At 37.7% G+C, this 21645-nt stretch overlaps 1 protein-coding gene across 1 annotated transcript; it reads right to left on the reverse strand.

Moving 5' to 3' along the window:
- Nucleotides 1-4767: 4767 nt before the first annotated feature.
- On the reverse strand, nt 4768-18144 carry LOC137063801 (coagulation factor XIII A chain-like). Its single transcript, XM_067435069.1, has 14 exons — nt 18018-18144; nt 15823-16008; nt 12024-12275; nt 11807-11925; nt 11608-11715; nt 11358-11535; nt 11114-11252; nt 10888-10991; nt 7553-7641; nt 7298-7451; nt 6929-7207; nt 6684-6844; nt 6168-6304; nt 4768-5583 (listed from the first exon to the last, which is right to left on the reverse strand). The coding sequence occupies exons 1-14, from the start codon at nt 18142-18144 to the stop codon at nt 5445-5447; spliced, it is 2172 nt and encodes a 723-aa protein (XP_067291170.1). The 3' UTR covers nt 4768-5444.
- Nucleotides 18145-21645: the final 3501 nt, after the last annotated feature.

The following is a 21645-nucleotide window of genomic DNA, read 5'->3' on the forward strand; positions in this document are numbered from 1 at the left end:
TGATTTCATTGTGTTGTGGCTTGATTTCATTGTGTTGTGTGTTGTGGCTTGATTTCATTGTGTTATGGCTTGATTTCATTGTGTTGTGTGTTGTGGCTTGATTTCATTGTGTTGTGGCTTGATTTCATTGTGTTATGGCTTGATTTCATTGTGTTGTGTGTTGTTGCTTGATTTCATTGTGTTGTGGCTTGATTTCATTGTGTTGTAGCTTGATGGCTTGATTTCATTGTGTTGTGGTTTGATTTCATTGTGTTGTGGCTTGATTTCATTGTGTTGTGTGTTGTGGCTTGATTTCATTGTGTTGTGGCTTGATTTCATTGTGTTGTGGCTTGATTTCATTGTGTTGTGGTTTGATTTCATTGTGTTGTGGTTTGATTTCATTGTGTTGTGGCTTGATTTCATTGTGTTGTGGCTTGATTTCATTGTGTTGTGGCTTGATTTCATTTAGTTGTAGTTTGATTTCATTGTGTTGTGGTTTGATTTCATTGTGTTGTGGCTTGATTTCATTTTGTTGTAGTTTGATTTCATTGTGTTGTGGCTTGATTTCATTGTGTTGTGGCTTGATTTCATTGTGTTGTGGCTTGATTTCATTGTGTTGTGGCTTGATTTCATTTTGTTGTAGTTTGATTTCATTGTGTTGTGGTTTGATTTCATTGTGTTGTGGCTTGATTTCATTGTGTTGTGGTTTGATTTCATCATGTTGTGTGTTGTGGCTTGATTTTATTATGTTGCGGCTTGATTTCATTGTGTTGTGTGTTGTGGCTTGATTTTATTGTGTTGTGGTTTGATTTCATTGTGTTGTGTGTTGTGGCTTGATTTTATTGTGTTGCGGCTTGATTTCATTGTGTTGTGTGTTGTGGCTTGATTTCATTGTGTTGTGGTTTGATTTCATTGTGTTGTGTGTTGTGGCTTGATTTTATTGTGTTGCGGCTTGATTTCATTGTGTTGTGGTTTGATTTCATTGTGTTGTGTGTTGTGGTTTGATTTCATTGTGTTGTGGCCTGATTTCATTGTGTTGTGTTTTGATTTCATTGTGTTGTGGCTTGATTTCATTTTGTTGTAGTTTGATTTCATTGTGTTGTGGTTTGATTTCATTGTGTTGCGGTTTTATATCATTGTGTTATGGCTTGATTTCATTGTGTTATGGCTTGATTTCATTGTGTTATGGTTTGATTTCATTGTGTTGTGGTTTGATTTCATTGTGTTGTGGCTTGATTTCATTGTGTTGTGGTTTGATTTCATTGTGTTGTGTGTTGTGGCTTGATTTCATTGTGTTATGGCTTGATTTCATTGTGTTATGGCTTGATTTCATTGTGTTGTGGTTTGATTTCATTGTGTTGTGGCCTGATTTCATTGTGTTGTGTTTTGACTTCATTGTGTTGTGGCTTGATTTCATTTTGTTGTAGTTTGATTTCATTGTGTTGTGGTTTGATATCATTGTGTTATGGCTTGATTTCATTGTGTTATGGCTTGATTTCATTGTGTTATGGCTTGATTTCATTGTGTTATGGTTTGATTTCATTGTGTTATGGTTTGATTTCATTGTGTTATGGCTTGATTTCATTGTGTTGTGGCTTGATTTCATTGTGTTGTGGCTTGATTTCATTGTGTTGTGTGTTGTGGTTTGATTTCATTGTGTTATGGTTTGATTTCATTGTGTTATGGCTTGATTTCATTGTGTTGTGGCTTGATTTCATTGTGTTGTGGTTTGATTTCATTGTGTTGTGGCTTGATTTCATTGTGTTGTAGTTTGATTTCATTGTGTTGTGGTTTGATTTCATTGTGTTGTGGTTTGATTTCATTGTGTTATGGCTTGATTTCATTGTGTTGTGTGTTGTGGTTTGATTTCATTTTGTTGTAGTTTGATTTCATTGTGTTATGGCTTGATTTCATTGGCCTTCATTTATCAATCTTGCGTAGAAACGGGCGTATATGTTGGCGCAAGATTATGCTTACACTCCTCTCACTGCCTGATTTATGAAACTGTGCGCACCTCTGCAACAGGGATGGAAATTAGCACCCGCCACCAGCCCAATGCGGGTGATTTTGAGTTGTGGCAGGTAAACTCGCTTCACCTACCGGCCACCGTGACGGCTAAATAAAAATAGCATACTGTTTCACCTCTTTGTAAACTTTGTTCAATGCATGCGAGTGTGGCCGTATGTCCGAATATGACCAGTCGTTTTCGCCGTCATTACCCGTATGTAGTACCAGAAGACGCGAATACGAACTCACACACGCTGAAAGAAGATCCGTCACTGCGCATCATCCGAGAATGCGCACTTGTCTCACAGCGCGCAAATATTGAGTTCTCTTTCAAGTCTTGCGCTTAAATGGACAAACTCACACAAAAAGTATGTCAACATGTCCATCTTGATTAGTATCCAAGCAGACATAGTCTGAATGCCTCAAGTGAACGTTATACAGTCGAGAAAGAAGAACATATCCTTGCACTAGGTCTTAAAGGGGCAGTAGCCTTTACTGCTGTCTGTTTAATGTCAAGCAAAAGGACATCACTCACTGCTCTTGAATAGCTTTTGTAAGTTTAATAAGGATTAATCTTTAATTTAAACAGTTAAAATATGCAGTTATTTTACATTTGATTACTTTATTTAATTTCTGCACCTTTCTGCAAGCCATTAGGCCTGTACATTAGCTATTATTAAATGTACACATGAGTGAGGTCAAGTTAAACATTTTAGTTTGAATTGTATTTTATACTGTGGATTGTTGCAATGTGCTAAATAAATATTTGCATAATTTGTAACTGATTAATATTTGAAACTTTAATATTAATTTATGCAATCGCAATGCCTTGATTTTTAGTAAAGTTACACAGTCACAGCATTAGCCATAAATGCAATGGTACTAATAGTTGGCATAATTTCTTTTGGTGTTTCGGTTTCGGCCAAGAATTTTTATTTCTGTGCATCCCTACTGACAATGTTCTGCTCGGTGTGTCGTCAACACGCTTCAGAAGATGCCAAAACTAATAGTTTCATTGTTGGGACTAAAAACCTAAAACTGGAAGCCATAAAAGATCACGAATCATCCAAATGCCACATCCAGGTTAAAAAAAAGCGCACAGAGCACAGAGCCCTACTCATTTAATGAAATGTATATCAGTTCATGGTTTGTGTGTGTATAAGAGAGACAGAGAAAATGTCAGTATTTCATTGAGTCTTGAGATTAAATAAACTGCTTAAGTAGTGTAGAGCTTGTAGTATTAATTTTTCACATGCAGTTACACATTGTCGTTAAAAACAAGAAAGTGGCTGGTAAAAACATGGAGTGGCTGGTAGATTTTGAAATCCACCAGCCACAGTGGCCGGTGGACAAAAAAGTTAATTTCCATCCCTGCTCTGCAATCCAGGTGTATGCAATACCTTCCCTTGATAAATGCCGCGGCTGAAAACGATCGTCATTAGAATAACACGCCCCTATATATTCAAGTCTCCGCCTCCCCCACGCCCTCATTTTACGCCATAGACACACGGAAGACGGCAAAGAAGCGAAACTTCTCCGACGTGGAGATCGGGCGCGCTCAATCATCTCACTACTCCACTAGTCAGGTCACTGATTAGGACATAAGTCAATGGGCTGACTCTCTGATCAGTGCTCTGACTACTGAACTAGTGAGATGATTGAGACGCGTCCATCGAGACCATCACCAGGGAAGTGGAAAAAAACGAATTTTTTTTATTTGGGAGTTTAAAGGGTGGGATTAAAGGCACCCACAAAAACATAATATGGACCCAAATTACGAGTATTGTTAATAGTGTGGGGGTTGAGAAGCGCACTCCAGCAGTTTAAACAGCTGTTTGGATGATAAATTACCTATCACAATGCATTATTTTACAGCACATGTTTTGAAACAATTAGCATTTAATTTCGTATCACAGCACATGTATTGGGGTGTACAATGGTGATGATGATGTGATGTGGAGTACCATTCATTCACATTAATAATTGCATGACAAGTTGTAAGATTCTTCTTCTTATTATTATTATGATTTTTATTATTAATGAGGATTATTGTTATTTAGAAGAAGAATGTTGTTATTATTTATTTTATTATTATTTAAAAAAGAAGAATGCAATTTGTATTATTATATTATTATCCAGTCCGTGCGCAGCTGCCGGGCCTAACCCTTAAACCGTCAGTTGTAAACCACTTATACAGGTAAACTAATCACAGTTCTAAACGAATGCGTGCTGCATTGTAACACACACATCGCGAGGCGATCTCGCGCACCGCACACAGAATCATTCTGTAGCACAACACGTTGTCAGCGCTGTTTCTTTCATTTATCAATAAAATAGCTTAGAAACTGAAAAGCTATATATTTATTGATAACTAAAACTCACAGCTTATAGCAGAGATCCTTAATTCACATGCAATCTCTCTCTCAAAATGCATTTGTTTTGTGCTATTTTATCTCTATCTGATTCAGAACAAGCAGAAATTTGTGAGAAATATAACCACCCAAAGTAATAACCACAAAATAACTGATAAAAAAAAGCTGTTATGTAGGAGCTATAACTTTGTGGGCAGCAGTGCATCATATGCCATGTCGTATTATCTGACCTGAGCACAAAACCAGCGTTCACGTCTTAGGCTTGTTAATAGTCCACTCCACTTTTATCACATAAATGTTGACATAAAAAAACCTGAAGTCGTTCAACCCCTAACATGATTGATATCAGGGTCTAAATGAAGATGTGCATAATAAATAACAAACAAATCCAAAGCTGTCATGCTAAAGGTTTATTGTTAGTTCACATGAGTAAAACGTAGGCATTTTTGCAGATTAAATCAGAAATATATTGTGATTAATACAGTGTTAATTAAGTTACACAACAAAACAAGTCATAGGTCGTTTAGATTCATGTGTAATTTCAGAGTATCAGAGAATTTTATTTCTAATTTCAGTGGAACTTGTGTACTTGAAAATCTGAGCGTGAAAGAGAATCTCACACCTTAATGTTTCCTGTTTATGTGAGCTTGCGAAAGTTTCGCACACCCACAGAAATATTCTTAGGCCTTGTCCCAAAGGGCCCACTTCATGTGGACTTAGGATCTTAGGATGTCCCATTTATCATTTTATGTATTAGAAGGGTCTCACGAGCGCCCCCTTTGCGGCCGATATCAAAGCAGCATTACGTCACAAAAGTGTGGACATTCGGGACAGAGCCATTTGTACTTGATGTTTGATTATCTGTATTTTATTCAGTTTTTCTGACTGAGATTTTGCTTAAAATGTTTGTATTCCTTAACATTTAAGGAATTAAAAAAAATGAAAATTAGTTTGAATTTTGATCATATTAGTGAAGAAAGCAGAGCAACACACCAAAAATGGCACTGGGAACTCTTTCCAATCCATCCTTTCTCTTTTTCTCCTCTTTCTTTTCTCTTTCGTTCCCTCATGGCTATCCGTTGTCCGTTACAGCACGTTGATTTCCAGCTGATTGGTGACCTGCCTCAGTGCGGCGCAGTCCAGACATCCTACCAGGACCTTCTTCCCAGGAGTCGTAGGGGTGATTATTTCAGTCATTTGCACTGAGCCACCAGGTACAATCTGCCTGCAAGTGGAAATGGATATGGTGTTAATGCATGCAAAAAAACACCCTCTCTCTCTCTCTCTCTCTCTCTCTCTCTCTCTCTCTCTCTCTCTCTCTCTCTCTCTCTCTCTCTCTCTCTCTCTCTCTCTCTCTCTCACTCACTCACTCACTCACTCACTCACTCACTCACTCACTCACTCACTCACTCACACACACACACACACACACACACACACACACACACACATTGGGTTTTCATGTTTTATAGGGAATTTTCATTGGCATAATATTGTTTTATATTGTCCAAACTGTATATTTTCCCCCTTTACACTAACCTTACCCATCACACTAATTTTTCTGCCTTTTTACTTTCTCAAAAAACATTACTTGGTATGAAGTATAAGCTGTTTTCCTCATGGGGACCAAAAAAAACCTTACGGGGACCTTTTGGATACTGACATCTTTGTAAGGACGATATTTTGTCCCCAAAATGTTGGGTTTACAAGGACACACAGACACACATACACACACTCATTGTTTGTACATCTCTCTATAGGTCTATAGACACCTGGAAAAAATAAATGTGCCATGTTATTCCATCTTACTCGTATGTTTTAATTCTGGTCGGGATCAGGCCAAGGGCATCAAGGCGGAGCTGGACGTTTTCCAGGACGAAATAATAGGGATTCTGGAAGGACACGATGACCATCAGTTCCTTGCCAACCCGAGGAATTCCATTCACCTGTAAATGAATTATAATGACAACTGTTAACCAGGACCGTAACCACCATAGACGATATTTGAGGAGTCTCTCAAATAATTAGAAATGGTCAGATACAATAAACACAAAATATTCGAAATTATGTGGCCCTCTGTATGTTGTTAGGATGAATGAATGTAGGCGGGGTTACACTGAAGCGAAATATAAATTCCAGTGCTAATTATTTTAACGTTTAAAGAGAGAGGTAAAAAGCAAAAAAAATTATTACTTTTTTCTCAAATATTTTTTTCAACTCCCCCTCAAATGTATAAGACATGGTTACGGCCTTGCTTTATAACTAACATAAAGGATGAAATGTTTCACATTTGTTCCTCTTCAACTGGTTATGGAGGATGCATACCCTTATTGTGAGTTCAGGAGGACGGAGAGTGATAACTCTCATTGCCGAAAGAGCCGTGCCCGTTTCCACAATGCCCCCGTTCACCACAAAGAGCAAATTGGCCTGCTCCACCAGGAAGGGCATGTAGTCCACAGATTGAACATCGATCATCAGTTTTGTGGCTGTGAAATTATTTTCAGATGTTACACGGAGAAATGTAATTTCTGTGCCCTAAATCTACACAAATCTTGAAAAGTCAGACTCACTGTTCTGAGGAGTCACAGTTGCAGATTTGTTTACAAGCATAAAGTTCATGCTGACGACGCCCGTGTAATACGACACGCTGCCAGCGATGGTGGCACTGAAGGTGCAGGTTTGGTTGCTCTGGTTGTTAATGTTAAGCGTCAACTTGAAGTTGTCGCCAATTTTGACGGTGTCGGCCTGGAGGCTGATGGTCACACCTGCTCCAGTGACTGGCACGTAATTCCTGGAAGGAATGCCACGATTCTCTGCATTCTGCATGGCCTGCTTATCCTTGTCACTGCCTGGAGTCAGTAAGAAGGTTAAACGATTTCATAGGGAATGTGTGACCAGTGTAACCCATATAAGGTGTTTTTGGATCAAATGAAACTTACCTTCTGGATATTTATAGTTAGAAGTGACATCCTCATAGGTGTTAGAATTCACCCTTTTAGTCACAAGGAGCTTTCCCACATACGCAGTGTCCACGCTGAGGACAGTCATGTTTCCATACCTGTCAGATTGACGGTAAATCACGTCACTGTTCAGCTGGAAACAGAAGAAAGAATTTTGTAAGCACAATGATTTTAAGACCTTGGAAACTAAAGAAGTGGTTGGAAAACATCTAAGAGAATTGACATGTTTCTCACCTCTGCAAAGACGAACTTTGCATCGAACGGATAGCTGAGCTCTCCCTCTTTGACGGCATGGACAGACGTTGGGCCACATCGATAAAGACCTCAATGAGAGAAGGGAAATAACATTTTATTTGGTCCATACAGGATACAGGAAGGAAATAACATATATCATTACCACAACACTATGAATGAATGTGTGTGAATGAGAGGGACCCAAGTGGAACAGTGAGGTTACTGGGAGAAGAGGTAAAGAAGGTGCAGGGTCAACAGTCCAGAGCAATGGGGAGTGTGGAAAAGAGGTGAAGAAGCGTGTGCAGGCAGGTTGGAATGGGTGGAGAAAAGTGTCAGATCTGTTGTGTGATAAAAGAGTACCAGCAAGAATGAAAGGAAAGGTGTACAGGACTGTAGTGAGACCAGTGATGTTGTATGGTTTGAGGAAAAGACAGGAGGAAGAGCTAGAGGGAGCAGAGCTGAAGATGTTGAGGTTCTCTTTGGGAATGACGAGGATGGATAGGATCAGGAATGAGTACATCAGAGGGACCGCACATGTGAGATGTTTTGGAGACAAAGTTAGAGAGGCCAGGTTGAGATGGTTTGGACACGTTCAGAGGAGGGAGAGTGAATATATCAGCAAAAGGATGCTGAGGTTAGAGCTGCCAGGCAGGAGGTCAAGAGGAAGACCAAAGAGGAGGTTTATGGATGTAGTGAAGGAGGACATGAAGGTAGTCGGTCTGAGAGAAGAGAATAGAAATAGATGGAGGCAGATGATTCACTGTGGCGACCCCTGAAAGGATCAGCCGAAAGAAGAAGAAGATTACCACAACACTACCATAGCTGCGTCTCAATTTGCATACTAACTGTGCTAAATAGTCTCTGAAATTAGAATTAGTGTGTCGCAAATTGTTTCATATTGAAATTATTATTCCAAACATACTATGATCTACCTTTTCCGAAGTGCAGATCCGTACACACTCTAAAATTATTGCCCAGAACCCACTGTGCATGAGAATTCAGTTAGAACTACAAACACTAAGGAAATTTGTTTAAAAAAAAAACTACAAACCTGGTGGATGTGCATGTCTGACAGTTACGTAGAGAGGTTTATATAAAGGGGTTTGAGTGATTAATAATCATTATCTACTGGATGCAAGTAACTAAGAAACATTGCTGTCTAGCGTTTTCTTCACAAAAACTTACTTTTAGCGCATATTATTACACGGCTCTGTGAAATACTTAATTCTGATTGGTCAATCGCGCATTCCAGCGGTACGTTATTTCCAGATAAGGTACTACGAGTTATTTTGACCGGCACTACTTCTAGGCTTAACGCTGGCGCCATCTTGTGGCTTAAACAGGCGTGGGTTACAATGGAAGACTTCAAGGGAGTTTTCCTTTATAATGTTTTTAATATAGATATATTTCTTACACAAACGCATCAATTCGAATCAGAAGGCTCTATTAACCCATCGGAGTCGTGTGGAGCGCGTTATTTGACAGACAGCTGCATTTTTTATGGACTTCAAACACAACTACAACTACTGCTGGGATTAACGTTAGCCTGGACTTTTTAAATATAACTCTGATTGCATTTGTCTGAAAGAAGAATGTCATATACACCTACGATAACTTGAGGGTGAGTAAATCATAGGCTTGGTTTCATTTTTGGGTGAACTAACCCTTTCAGCGTTCATTTTCAACATTTAGCAAATGTGGTTAAATCTTCAGCATTTAGTGGCAAATCTTCAGCAATAGATAAAGGCTTAAAGCAGGTTGGAACTGTTTTTCTTCGCGGAAAGCTTTGCATAAGAGCTAATAAAATATTTAATCTCAAGACAATATTTTGAGTCTAATAATTATTTATTTGAGACTAGTAGCCATGTAATAAGCAGGATAATGTACACCCAGCCGGTTGTTATCGCAGAATAAACCCCTTCAGAGTGATGCATGGACCTCCAGACCCTCCGCTTTGCGTCAGGGTCCTGATCACTCTGTCGGGGTTTATTCTGCGATAACAACCGGCTGGGTGTACATTATCCCTTGCGTATAAGTAGGCTAATTGGGATGCAGCACATGACATACCACCATGGTATTTTTAGTGGTATGGCATTACCATCTGATTACATCACTGCAATGGTACCACCAGAACACTTCCATAATGTTCCACGTAGAAAATTACAAAAGATACACATGTATAGGTTAAACTGTGTTTCAAAAGCATACGGTCAGAGCAGATACATATAGAACAGAGAACCTCAGGAATCCCTTAAATCTCCCAGCAGATGGAGGGGTCTATATGTAGTCCTTTAGAAGACTAGCGGGCTTTTTCAAGCTCTTGGCACTTTCAATGTAGCACTACAAAATAGGGCTTGAAAACACTTTTTAAAGAAGTATCAGTGAAAGGACAGTGCACTGTTGCTAGTTCAAGTCCCATCTGTGTCCTTTCTGTGTGGAGTTTGCATGTTCTCCCTGTGTCTGTATGGGTTTCCAAACATGCCATACTGGTAGGTCCGTGGGTGTGAATGTGTGTGTGTGTGTCTGTGTCCCAAGCCATGTAATAGGGGAGATTGGCAAAATCATGGACTATCTGGGCAAGAGATGGACATATAATTAATAGTTCTAGCAGTAAAAGGTAGTCTCACATAGCCAGATCTTTAGACTTCTGCCTTAATGGGACAATAAAATCCCTCTCTACACCTACCCCTAACTCAGCCCCATAAATACCTTTATTATTATTAAACATTATCTCAATTTTTGTTGAAAGTAATTGCCTTTCCGATGTGATATGAGAAGTAAAAAGGGAAAAGGAGAAGAGCGAACTCTGCAAAAGCGGATTCAAATCTGTTTCAATCGCGTCAAAACCTTGATCCTTATGCTTTACTGACTTCTCCCCTGAAGGCGTTGCACACACATGTTTATCTCGTTTGTCCCCAACAGGCATTGTTAGGCAGAGCTAGTGCAAATAGCACCTGCCAATAAAGCGTGCTATTTGTACTTGGTTTAAATAGACACTCAAATATGTTCCTTAACAGTTTGTTGGATCTCTTCACCACCGCGTCTCCTCACTTTTGCCTGGTTACTATACTAGTCAGGGATACAGAGGGAGTTCTCTAGGTTTGAGGCAAATTCTAATTTCTGAGCCCTTCCTTCCGACAGCACACCTAATATGCATACTCTTTACTCTCTCTGATTATTTGTATGTTATCTCGTGAGCAATAACTTCATTTCTGCCTTTATTGCCTAATGTAAGAAATAATGGGAACCCAATTTTCTAAACTATCTGTGGATAGTGTCTTCTAACTTTATCGGTTTAGTTCAGAGGAAAGCCTGTGTGTGGAGGACGATCATACCATCGCTGGTCTCCTGAGGGGTGGAGTCAATCACCTGCCAGCCAGAGAATCTTTCAGGCAGATCAGGCCTTTTCATGTACACCTCATTCCAGCAGTGATAGTTCCTGTGAAAAACAGTGAACTAATCCTTTAAGCATCCTTTTTAGCATCCCCGCCTTCCACCCTGGAGACTCCGATTTGAATCCCGCTCAGAGCGGGTTGAGTAGGATTACTTAATGTATCTTACCAGACTGAATCTCTGGTTCGGCTTCGGTCCACTCTCCCGTCTTCATCCAGCACAATGTCTGTCTTCAGGTTGCCCGTGTTGTCGTGAGCAGAGCAGTAATTGGTGATGATCCGAGTAGAAATCCCGAGACAGCGCATAACTAGGTGGGACCATCACAATGTCTTGGTTACACCTCAGTCTTTTTTGCAAGGCTCTAAATAACCGGCATTTCAGAACCAACAAAATACCCACAAAGAATACTCACAAGTGTTCAGCACGCCAGCAAACACCCAGCACTGAGCAAAGCACACAGGAACACCACCATCTTTGGCATATTTGAGCAGGATTTCAGCACTTCCTGTCCAGGCAGTGGGGGCTGTGCCAACGGAGTAATCGCCACTCCAGTTGCCGACCAGGACACCATCATCGTCCTGGGCATTCATCTGAAAATATACCAGCAAAAAGCCTTAATATACACACCATGGGCATTCATATTACATCAGAATGAATCATACCAGAGCTGATCCTCGCCGAACAACTTCAGTGGCATTTCCACGGTACGGTAGTGGTACTTTTCCAGAATCCATAACCAAAAGACAGGCATCCAGAACCCCCTCTTCAAACTACAGGAAACCACATAAACTGTTCAATAAAGGTGTCATTTTTAACAGTCCCCAGTAAGTGGAAGACAAACATCTCAAGAAAATTGGCAACCTGTCCAAAGTTCCATGAACGGGTTGTTATGTTGTTGAATTCTCCATTGTAGATGATCCCCACATCATTCAGCACATACTCCTGTCTGTCGGCTTCATTGGGCGTGTACACTTGATCCGCTGTGTTGCAACGCACACAAGTCATCATCAAAAACATTGCTGTTTGTTCTCATCTATAAAGTTGACATCAGAGCACAGTATAAAAGTGTTGTACTCACCGGGGGCCCAAGGATTGAAGAGCACATAGAAATCGGTATCGGGGTTTCTCGGAGTACGCTGTTTTCCAAAATCATTCACAACTACAACAAATGTTCGGAACCGGCCAATGATGCAGCTGGCGTCTGTCGTTACGCCCACGGACACATAATTTCCTTGTTTTTCCACCACACGACTGCTCCAGAGGCTATTAAGTTTCTCTTTTCCGATGGACAAAATGATGTAGGTGCCCTTGTTTTCATCAGGGGAACTGCCTGTAAGGACAGAAATATGCTAAAATCAAAGATGACCTTTAGTGTGTAATGTTGCTGTTCGAGCGAAGTCTGCAAATTTCCTCCAAACAGAGTTTCTGAATTCCCTGAAACACCTCGAATGTAGTTTTGAGTTTTCCTTTGTAAACGAACACGTGACAATATTCCTCATTTAAAGGTGCACTTTGTACATTTAAGCAGTATCTAGTGGTGAGGTTGCAAACTGCAACCGTCCAGCGTTCACCCCTCCCGTTCAAAGCACAAACAGAAGCTACAGTGGCCAACACAGGACAAAAATGCTGTCGTTGTAGAGAGCAGAGTGTAGCAAGCTCTCGGATGAGAGAAGTTTTTCCGTTTAGGGCTACTGTAGATACATGATGGCGCAAAATGGTGATTTCACTGTAAGGGAATGGCTCATTCTAAGTTAATAATAACATACTTGTTCATTATTTAAGGTCTTTATACACCACTTAAAAATAGTTATGTGTATTAAATTGCATTTCTGTCAATAGACCCTAATAACTATTATGGGGCAAGACGTTTTTTAAACTCAAACCACTTGACCAATCACAACACACTGCTCCAGCCAACCAATCAGAGCACATTGTGCTTTTCCGAAGGAGGGGCTTCATAGAGACAGGAACTAAACTGAGCGTTACTGAAAGACTGAGAAAAGAGGAGCTGCAGCAATGGAGAATTTTGAACATTCAAGCATTAAAACCTATTCAAGAGCAAACTATTAATTTATAAAATGACTTCTTTATAAGATAGTTCCCCAAACAGATGTTTAAAGCAGTTTATGAACTGTTTTGCTCATACTATAAAAAATCAGCAGGGTTTAAAACACTGCTTGTATGAACAAAAACAGATACCAGTTAAAATTTGGCTTGGGCCATTTTAAAATGAAAAAAAAAAACGAAACAATGGTGCTCTCAGGATCGCCTCCAGTATCAAGGACCCAAATCTCATGAGGGCGTCTTCCCACAGGACAGCAGCTGAGCCGGCAATAATGAACTCAAAGCTGACACTGAGACTGAATTAAATGGTGCGGCGACAGCCGAGGGAACATCACTTCAATTATTTAGCTGACCTAACTGCACTCGCTCTGGTTGATGTACGTGTACACGGTGTGCAAGTCTCTAATGAAGACAGGCAGATGTTTTCTCAGTTCTCATTATTTGTCTGAGAGTTATGTTTTGTCCATTAATGGCTATGTTCTTGTTCACGGTCCTCTCAAGCATTAAAAACAGCACAGATGTAATTCCATCTCAGTATGTCTATTTCTGATTCACGATTTCTAGCCAAGTCATTCAGACATATCCATTTCTTGTTGTCATTATTTTCCTCCTCCTCTGCTGTGTGGGCACATCCACAGCTTTTGTCAAGTTCAATACTATACAATGGGTCACCGCACTCTCTTAAAGGGATAGTCCACTCCAAAATAAAAATTGTCATAATTTACTCAGCCTTTGTATAGTTCCAAACCAGTGGCATAGGCACAAAGTGGATGATGGGTGGGCCGCTAATAGTTTGGGTGGGCCGCCAGCAGTGTTGGGTGTAACTAGTTACTAAGTAATTAGTTACTGTAATTGAATTACATTTCCCTTGAAAAAGTAAAGTAAGGGATTACTCTTATTTTTTCTGTAATTTAATTACAGTTACTTCTGATGTAATTGAATTAAATACTAAATAATACATAATTCAATAGTGGACTTAACATCAACATTTAAAGTCTAACTTTAAAATGCATGTTTTTATGTATCCTTCTTACATTTGTAATACTTTGGTCAGTTAATAAGACTAATTTTTTGTAGTTTTATATTATGTATTTGAATGAATTAAGAGCCGTTTCATGTCTAACCTAGCCTAGAAATCTAGACGCACCCAAATTTAATTTGCCAAATTTAATTTGCCCGCAAGTGTGGTCTAGCTACTCTCAATTCCTATCTGAGCTGTATTCCTCAGAATCTGGACGGCCCAATCACATCGTGTATAGAGTCGGCGTGCGGGGCCATAATGACGACGGCCGAGTTGCGTTTGCGTGCTTCTAGTAACACAGAAACTGGCGAACGGCGGCGGTCTTTCGAATCAGCTCTGCCCGCGCCTCCGGAAGACTTGGAGTTAAGCTTTCCTCTGAGAAAAGAACAAAGAGCGGCACTAAAGTCATTCTTAAAAAGGGAAGATGTGTTCGGAGTTTAGCCGACCGGATACGGCGAATGTTTAATCAGTCAGCGAGCTCCCCTTCACCGTCGTTGCTCCGGTTGGTGTACCGCTATCCTATCGCGTGCAGAGGGAGTTTGAAAGACAACCGTTTATCCCGCCCCTCAGATTGAGCCCTGCCTATGGTGAGTTTCCAGACCAAACATCTTGATGTGGGTCTGGCTTGTCAGGCTATGTCTAACCTTGAATTGCTTAACTCGAGGGTTGATTTAGAAAGTAATTAAAAGTAATTAGTAATAAGTAATTAAATACTTTTTGGAGAGAGTCATTTGTACAGTAATCTAATTACACTATTGAAGATGTAATTAGTAACTAGTAATTAATTACTTTTTAGAGTAACTTACCCAACACTGGCCGCCGGAATAATTCGCTTAATTTGGGGGGAAACAATCCCAAAATCCCATTGAAACGTACAGCAAAACGGCTAAAATGGGGCAATTCGTCATAAGTTTGATCTTTTATTGTCTAATTGACTTTTAATATAGTCTACTTCAATGTCTGAGTCCTGTATCAACAACCTGCCATTGCTAATACAGTACAGGTGGCTTATGTACATTTAAGGAAACCCCTTGCTCAGAAATATTACATGCAAGTTGGCTGAAGATGTTGATAATATTCTGTTGTTCACTTTCAAACGAAAAAAGTGTTATAGCGTCCTGTCATCTTTGTCAAGATGTTTCCTTCTTAAATGTGCCATAAATGGCAGTTTAGCCATGTTTTAATAACAATAAAAGGCGCTGCTAGTTGGAATTGAATCTGGATATTGCCGCAAAGAAAACCATAACATTACTACTGGCGTGACGTAATTGACGAATTAGCCTATTGTTATTATTATTATTAGAATAGACTTCTAATCCATGATAAAATAAATCACAGTTAAAGTAATTATTGAAGAATTGTTAAACGTAAGAAAATAGTTTTATTTAAAAAAAAAAAATTCCCTGGATCTGATGGGATGGACAAGCTGTAGCTACGTGGGTGTTCCAAACCTTTATGTGTTTCCGTGGAAAAAAATAAGTTGTTTTTAGTCAATCCAAAGGTCAGCAAAATTCAATCGTTTATAAAAAAAAAAATTCTTAAATATAATCTTTTGTGCTCCGCTGAAGAAATAAAGTCATTCAAGTTTGGTTAATAATCTGTCATTTTTGGGTAAACTATCCCTTTAAGAAGCACAGCTGCTCTCTGCCATCCTTTTATCCTACCATTGAACAACAGTGAAGAAAATAATATTTTTCCGTAAGAAGCACATTGTACAAATTCATACAAAATTGCCACCAACACAGTAGCTTTCACATAAGAGTTGAAATTATGGTTTAAAATATCAACTCACCAATCAGAAACTCAATCTGCACATTGTCCTGCTGTTGATTGAAGGGTTGGTCAAACATGATGGTGAATATGAATTCCTTATTCCTGCGCACAATCAGGTTGGAGTTCCTGTATTTGCTGGTGTTGTGGATTTTGTTGTTGTCTGCTGCGTACATATTAACACCCAAAACCGAGAGTCCTCGTGTTGCTGGAAAAAAAAGACAAAACATGTACATTGTCTTACAAACAATGTACAAACTTATATAAAATGTTTAGGTGTTTTTGTGGTATTATTGGTTAATAGATGAGCGTCTACCCAGCTAGCAAAAACATTTAAGGATTTTGGATACCGCTACGTTCCCATTAATTGAGTTATTTGTGCGTGTTCTCTGAATGTTCAAAACGTCCAGTTTATTTGGTTATGCAAATGTTTAAAATGGCGCCCTCACATATGTTTAAAATTTAAATCTAACTGATATTAAAAAAACATTCTATGAACAAATTATAAATAATGTTTTTATGCTAAAATTTACGGTAACACTTTACAATAAGATCTTATTTATTAACATTAGTAACTAATGTTAGCTAATGAAACCTTATTGTTAAGTGTTACCAACATAACTTTAAATGGATGCTCTATTAATGCTAATGGAAGAACGTCTGTTCATAACTTTGAGAGAACCTTGTCAAAACATTAGCAGAGTTTCTTGGAACGTTCCTTTTTAGCTTTGCACACTTTGACATCTGTCCCTGACGGTTTGTGTAAAAACATGAGCAAGGACAAATGACATGCTTCCAGAGTGTCACAACAGCAAATGCAAAGTCTTGCACACACTTCAGTTCACGTAAGGTTCACGCTTGTAAATATTGTAGACAATATTCTATAGTCTAGATCGTCTCGTCATTCAAATTTCCATTTTATCATCGAACCTAAAGGCATAGGGATACGTTCATAATCTGATTGGTGGGCTGTTATGACGTATTGCCTATTTTGAGATGGAACTGACCGAACATCCAAATCAAGGCTGTGTCCGGGGTTAAATGCGCTCACTGTATGTGTAACGGAGGCCAGCTAGTAGAAGTTGCTGAGCGAGTAAACCTCACTCCTCTGACCTCAAGAGACGGTCTAGCGACCGACGCTAGAAGTTGCAGCCTTTAGCCTCCTTGTTAGAGCGTCCGACTCTCATGCTGGGGGACCTGAGTTCGAGTCCCGGTCCGAACAGAAGGGGTTACATGTGCTAAGCCTACAAATAAAGATGTTTTGACCGGGATATCATTTAATATTGCTTGTTGTGTATTGTAGAGGAGCGATATAACAACACTCACTGTAGCATGTCATGATATTATTATATTCTAAAGCTTTCTTCTTTTACTTGCACCTCCAGTGTGCATTTTTGCGACAAAGAATTGTTAAAAGCTCACTTTGTTTTATAATTGTCCCATATAAAACTTTAACTTTAAAATTTGATAATTCACAACATGAAATACATCCTTTATTAAACTACTTTGTCAAATTTAACGCATCTTTACGGCTGGTGTCTAATGCTTAATGCAAGCAGTGTCGTACATTGGGCTTAGCCTCATGTTATTTAAAGCGGAAGTTTTTGCCTTATGAGTAACAATAAATCAATATTTATTCTTCCTACTTTCATGTGACTGATCAAGCTTTTATATGTAGTTTGAAGTAAATTTGGAAACATATCCAAATCGTATTTATATATATATAGAGATGTATTTATATATATATAGAGATGTATTTATATATATATAGAGATGTATTTATATATATATATATATATATATATATATATATATATATATATATATATATATATATATATATATATATATATATATATATATATATATATATATGTTAATAAGGATTAAAATTAATACCAGTTGCTTTTTTAAGATTTGGCTGGGGGTGCCAATAAGGATTTCACCTAGGGCGTCAAAATGGCTAGAAATGGCCTGGGGTTAGACACATCTATTACATGTTCACTGACAGCCCAAATTTGGCCTTGTTTTAGCCTAGATGTCAGCTATTAGACGTCTCTTTAACAAAAATTGCTTGCTGGGATTTTAAGGGTGTAGGGTGATTTAAGGAAAGAAATTACACCTTGACCCTTAAATGTGGTAGCATCCGAACTCTTGATTCACATAGCAAACATTTCAACTGAACATGAATGAATAAGAATACAAATGTAACTTTACTGGGTGCTCTTGGTGTCGCACTATCAAAAGCTTCATACGCCGGTGGATTATATTCATCGGTGTTTGATGTGGCAATGGAAATACGGCCGTGTCCCCAGGGCCGAACACTGTTGTCATTGATTGACATGATGTACACAAGATGTCTTGATGTTTGCCTAGAGGAAAGATTAATGTTATATTTTAAAACAGAGCATTTTTAAATATACAGAGATTGTGCACATCTGAGATAAACATCTGGTGATTCTTGCCAGTTGCAGAGGATGGGACAGATATGAGGTGTGAGCATGCGTCTATGTGTGTTGAATGAACAAGACTTTATCTATTTCTTTCTGTCTTCCCCTGAAGATAGTGATGCAATATGGTGTTAAGCTATTTTAGGAAAAGCAAACTCTCAGTGAAACTGTGAGAATCACTGATGAAATATCATTCTCAACTGAGCAATGCGGCAGCAGCAGCAGCAGCGAGGGCCTTCCTGTCACATACCCATCACCAAAACAATTACTCATGTCTAAAGCATTGCCTATCGTTCAAAAGTTTGGGGTCGGCTTTAAAAAGTGTTTTTGAAAGCTGAGGCATTTATTAACTAAAATATAGTTAAAAAAATGCACTGTGTAATATTATTAGAGTCTAAAATATATTAGTTTTCTATGTGAACATATAGTAAAGTGTCATCTATTCCTCAAAGCTGTATTTTCAGTATCATTACTCCAGTCTTCAGTGTCACGTGATCCTTTAGAAATCACTCTCATATGAGGATTTGATGCTCAGGAAACATTTATGATTATTATCAATGGAAACATTTGTGCTGCTACTTTGATAAAAGGATACTTTGATTAATTGAAAGTTTTGTAATGTTCCGTCATTAATGAATAACTTCACAGAAAGAAATGAATAATGCATTTTTAACACCCTTCAGTAACTACTATCAACTAAAAAAAGAAACTCTGATTAACAAATTAGTAACCCATAGTGTGTATAGGTGAAGGTGGTAGTTCACTATTAGCTGATCAAGAAATACTATTGTTCATACTGCCCAGAAGATCACTGAGAACTACTGTATGCTGGGTTATAATTACCATAAATAATGCATACTGTATAAATAAATCTAAAGTACAAATCAAAACCCTCAAACCGTCAAAAAAAAAGTATTTAATTTTTTATTTTACTTTATAACCCTCTTGTTAGTCAACTGAAGTCATTGTTAGTTTTTTGTAAGATTTTGGGTATAATAATGACTCAAGTGTTACTCATAGGTAAAGTTTTTTTTCTGGGGGGGGGGGGGGTAAAAAATAACTATATAATAGAAAAAAATAACTATATAATAAAAAATAACTATAAAATAAAAAATAACTATATATAGTAAAAAATAACTATATAATTTGTATATTCTCATTTTACTTGTCTTATAGTTTTAGTTTAATTGTAAAAGAAATCGGGTTGTTTGAATGGGTCCATTGACTAGGGATCATACAACCCAATTTCTGGGTTTGTCCATATCCAACCCAGCTTGGGTTGTTTTTAACCCAGTATTTTTTAGAGCGTATAGATATACACTCTTTTATATATATATATTTATTTATATGTTATGAATGCAAGCCACGTTTCCACTTCTAACAGTATTTAAATTGAGATTACCTGATAATTTTAAGTTAAATATTTCAAATTAAGAGCAATTAAAATGTACAAGTACAAAATAAAAACCTGACAGTTCTTCCTACTTAAACTTTGAATTTCTGACCTTAACATTTTTTATGTAAATGATTACCTTAAAAAAAAAAAACTGAGTTTTGCCAACTTGGATTTATTGTGGGCCTGAGGCTTATTCATTTCACTTCTGGTGTGAAAGGGCCTATTTAAGCCTGTATTTATCTCTTTTATTCAAAAACAAGCAAGCCAGCCCAGCTAACAAAACATAATACAAAAGTAATGTAGTGCATTACATTCCACTTACTAATATGCATTAATTAATGCACAGATAATCATGTGTTAATGTGTGACTTATGAAGAACTAAACCATTTATTAATGATTACAACAATCTCAGCTAATAAAGATTCTATTTGATTAATAGATTAAATAATATAGTAATTGCTATTAATTAAATATAACATAATGTATTAATTTCCTAATAACATATTATGTTCGCTAATCATGTAAATGAATGTGTTAATTACCAAAGCCATGCATTTCGCTTCCAGTTGTCCGCTTTAATTAATCATTAGCTAATGATTTATAGGGCTGGGCAAAAAATCGATTTTTCGATTAATCGTTTTTTTAAATCTGGTCAATTCAGAATCGATTCTCAAAGGCCACGAATCGATTTTTTTCAATATTTATTTCCACTAACATTGAACATAAGATTAACGTAAATCGAATTACTAGTCTTCTCCACTAGAAGTTGCCTTGCGTGATCTTACAAAGGAGCAAGAGGCGCACATCATTTATCCATTCAGTGTTTAAAAATCAGCTTCCGGTGCGTTGTCGCCTTTATAATACCGTAGTGAAATGCTGTAGTAATACTAAAAATCAGCGGAAACATTTGATGTGACAACACACACACACACACACACACACACACACACACACACACTCACACAGCCGAGCACACAACTGCTAAAAATAATCACATACACGCTAATGCTTGCCTTGCATTAAGATTAAACTTGAGCAGTCACTTAAGCACGTAGCTATTTTAGCCATTATAGACATATTCAAATTATAGTCCATATACAGCGCAGGATCAATAATTCAAACCCTAATAGCTTATATTATAAACAGATTTCCTCTAATAATAGTTAGTCCACAGTCAACTTAAGTCAGCAAGTTAAGGTATTGTTGTCTGTTACCACGACAGCTACTCAACCATAGACTAAAAAAATAATGAACGCATTTCTCATGTATGAAAAGTAAATGCACACGAGCGGCAAAATCGCAAGAAAAGCTTGTCGTGTACTGAAAATTGCTATTAAAAAAATCATCCAATATCCTAGCTTTTTATGTTTTAGAATAAATATATCAAAACATCCATAAAATACTTCTCAGATAAAAAAAATTAAAATAAAGTTGCATCAAAATTGTATTTAACAATTGTATGGATTTGAAATATAGAGATGCGTTCTGTTTTAATGTACTGAGGTGTACCTAAAATAAAAAGTTTAACATACATGATTGTGGCTCTTCATTTCTTTGTAATTACCCATTTATGTTCACTGTTCTATTATAAATACCTTTAGTATTTGTATTAAATCTATATTCATTTGAGTTGAATCGAGAATCGAAAATCGAATCGAAAATCAAAAATCGAATCGATAATCGAAATCGATTTGAGGATTTTGTGAATCGAAATCGAATCGAATTGGAACATCTGAATCGATACCCAGCCCTAATGATTTATAAAGGTATCATTAAGTTATGACTTTACTTGTTGAGGCACATGACTATTAACTAATTGTTAAGTAGTATGTCATTGTGGTTATGGGTTTTGAATTAATTTTTGAATTAGTTAATAGTCATGTGCCCCAACAAGTAAAGTCATAACATGATACCTTTATAGATCATTAGCTAATGATTAATTAAAGCAGACAACTGGAAGTTGAAATGCATGGCTTTGATCCATATAATTAACACATT

This window comes from Pseudorasbora parva, chromosome 24, assembly GCF_024679245.1.
Source record: "Pseudorasbora parva isolate DD20220531a chromosome 24, ASM2467924v1, whole genome shotgun sequence".
Classification (NCBI taxonomy): Eukaryota; Metazoa; Chordata; class Actinopteri; order Cypriniformes; family Gobionidae; genus Pseudorasbora; species Pseudorasbora parva.

Coding starts and splice junctions, on each gene's coding strand:
- LOC137063801 (XM_067435069.1), bottom strand. CDS start 18,144: ATGTCAATCAATGACAACAGTGTTCGGCCCTGGGGACACGGCCGTATT. Junction 11,716..11,806: donor GTTCATGGAACTTTGGACAG/GTTGCCAATTTT, acceptor GGTTTCCTGTAG/TTTGAAGAGGGGGTTCTGGA. Junction 10,992..11,113: donor CGAACCAGAGATTCAGTCTG/GTAAGATACATT, acceptor TGTTTTTCACAG/GAACTATCACTGCTGGAATG.